The sequence below is a fragment of the Triticum aestivum genome, chromosome 5B (assembly GCF_018294505.1).
Source record: "Triticum aestivum cultivar Chinese Spring chromosome 5B, IWGSC CS RefSeq v2.1, whole genome shotgun sequence".
NCBI classification, from domain to species: domain Eukaryota; kingdom Viridiplantae; phylum Streptophyta; class Magnoliopsida; order Poales; family Poaceae; genus Triticum; species Triticum aestivum.
In genome coordinates, this window is record NC_057807.1 from 16,554,416 (window position 1) to 16,556,845 (window position 2,430).

A 2,430-nucleotide genomic window follows, 5' to 3' on the forward strand; every position below is an offset into this window, starting at 1 on the left:
CTGCAATTTAGACACCCAAAAGTAAGTACTATAGTAGCATGTTCCACGCATCTCCTAGTGATTCAAGCGTTAGTTTCATCAATACCATTTAGCATGCTTGCTAATTATCAATTTAATTGACCTCGATCTATTTCTTGTAAAGTGGTTGTGGCAGGAACAAGGGAATGATTACTATGGATACTACATTTGCGAGTCTATCCGCCACACGACCTGTGAGCGGGGCTACTCTGACAAACAATATGAAGTGCGTAAATAATAATATTCACAATTTTATTTTATTACCATCATTTGTGTTGAGTTTCATTTATTCATATATATGTATTGACCCCCTTCTTCAAATTAGATATTTCGGATGCGGGATGAACTCCTACCACCAGATCGTATGCAAGGAATTCAAGAGGAATTGACGGCATTCTTTCTTGACACGTGATCGCTAAAAGACGGAGAATACCATGTGGACCCTAATCAGCTCGATTTTAATTAGGAGATTATATTGTAATTAATAGATACTTATATTGTATATATGTAGCCAGTACGTAGCATAGGATAGATATACGAGAACTTGCTATCCGACCAATCTCTCAGAGAAGGAGAGGTCGTCGATATCACTTCTCTCTGTGTGCATATGTTCATGACGATTTTCTGTTTCCTTCATTTGCTTACTAGTTAGCGTGTCTAGTCCTCTCTATACGTATAGTACGTAGCGTCGACCAAGCACGGAGATAAGAGAGGACACTTCTCTCTATTAATTAGCTAGCTAACACAATATATGAAACACCTAAATTAGCCCTCCAAAACCCCCCTAACCCCCCCCCCCTTAAAAAAGTAAAAAATAAAAACCCCAGCACCTGAAATGTTGACGCGTGGATGCCTATTGGTCCCGGTTAGTGCCACCAACCGGGACCAAAGGGCCTCCTGCCTGGGCTCGCCGCACCAGTCACGTGGAGGCCCATCTGTCCCGGTTTATGCAAGAACCGAGACTAAACGTATAGGGCATTAGTACCAACACTTTAGTTCCGGTTCAAAAACCGGGACTAATGGTCCTTACGAACCGGGACTATAGGTCCTTTTTCTACTAGTGGTCATGGTTGGCGCAAGAGATATATGGAAAATTTCAGATTTGCCGTGTGTGGGACTGGTCTAACATATGGCAGGCTCTCCACGCAGCGCACGCGGAGCGTAGAATCGGCCAGATGATTCTAATCATTTCCCTATGTATAAAGCAATTCGAGTAATGCTAGACGTACAGGTTTCTACAAGGGGTTTACAGGCAGCTTAGCAATAACCCTGACATGCTAAAAAAAGAGGAAGATGCAGTGCTCCATGGAGGGAGTAGTTTACATTATTATTCAGCAACACGTACGTACTCTGCTCCGTAGATGGCCGGGCATATAGTAACGGCCCTGAGATATTAAGGGACTGAGGCATGCCCCCAGTTACAAATACAGATGTGAAAGTTGAAACTTGAAAGCAAATAACTTGATCCACTGATGGACTGACACCATGGATGCATGCATGTTTAAGTTTCCGTTTGAGTTAGGCTTCGTCCGGCACGTCGGACCATTTGATGTCCACCTGCCCGACACTGGGATCAAGATTGTAGTTCTTCCAGATATGCATCGACGCGCCGACCTCGTTGTCGCAGCCGGCGCACTCATCGACGACCACGGCGCTTATGTGAATGTTGCCGGAGTTGGCGAGGCGGATGAGCTTGCCGCACCGAGCCCCACCGGCGTACCACTCCGACGAGAGCGACACCACGAAGTCATCGTCGCTGTGGAACTGACCGTCGCACGACGCCGGCCCGCCGCCCGTCTCTCCTTGCTGGAAGCCGTTCACCGTCATCGTCGCCGGGACGTTCTGTCGAAGTTCAAACTTGCCTTCTGTGACAGTGGGGCGCCCGGAAACGGCGCAAGACACCTGCAGAAAAAGTAGAGCAATGCCCAAAACCACTGCGACCTTGGTGGTGCCCGCCATGGTGATTGAGCTCTTCGCTGCTGCTTGGGTTTATCAGCTAGCTTGCCCTGAGTGCTTTGCTTTATCAAGGCTTTATATAGGCTCGAAGTGCAGCCTGCAGACAAAGCGGGGCGTACTTACGGATGTGCATGCCGCCCTCGTGTGTCTCGTCTAAAAATCTCGTCTACGCCTACTGCCAAAGCAACGCTGCTGTCCCGATGTCACCAGTTTCTACAACTCTATTACATTTGTTTGCAGAGGGATCACTACTAGAATCTGGTTTTGTCCCGAGTTCCAAAAGTTCGCCGGGTTTATTCTATCGGGAGCTCGGCGAACTTCTGTCTGCCGAGTTTGATCCAAAATCCTACTTGGCAGCAATAAGCAACTCGACGGAGGTGTGCCTATGCCAGGTTTTGATGCAAAACGATTCGGCGAACAAAACAAAGTCAACAGAATATCAATTTCACCGAGTAC

General features: G+C 47.2%; 1 protein-coding gene across 1 annotated transcript; it reads right to left on the reverse strand.

Moving 5' to 3' along the window:
- Positions 1-1,536: 1,536 nt before the first annotated feature.
- LOC123114558 (putative ripening-related protein 7) lies at positions 1,537-2,171 on the reverse strand. The gene has a single exon (XM_044536067.1). The coding sequence runs from the start codon at positions 1,975-1,977 to the stop codon at positions 1,537-1,539; it is 441 nt and encodes a 146-aa protein (XP_044392002.1). The 5' UTR covers positions 1,978-2,171.
- Positions 2,172-2,430: the final 259 nt, after the last annotated feature.

Coding starts and splice junctions, on each gene's coding strand:
- LOC123114558 (XM_044536067.1), bottom strand. CDS start 1,977: ATGGCGGGCACCACCAAGGTCGCAGTGGTTTTGGGCATTGCTCTACTT.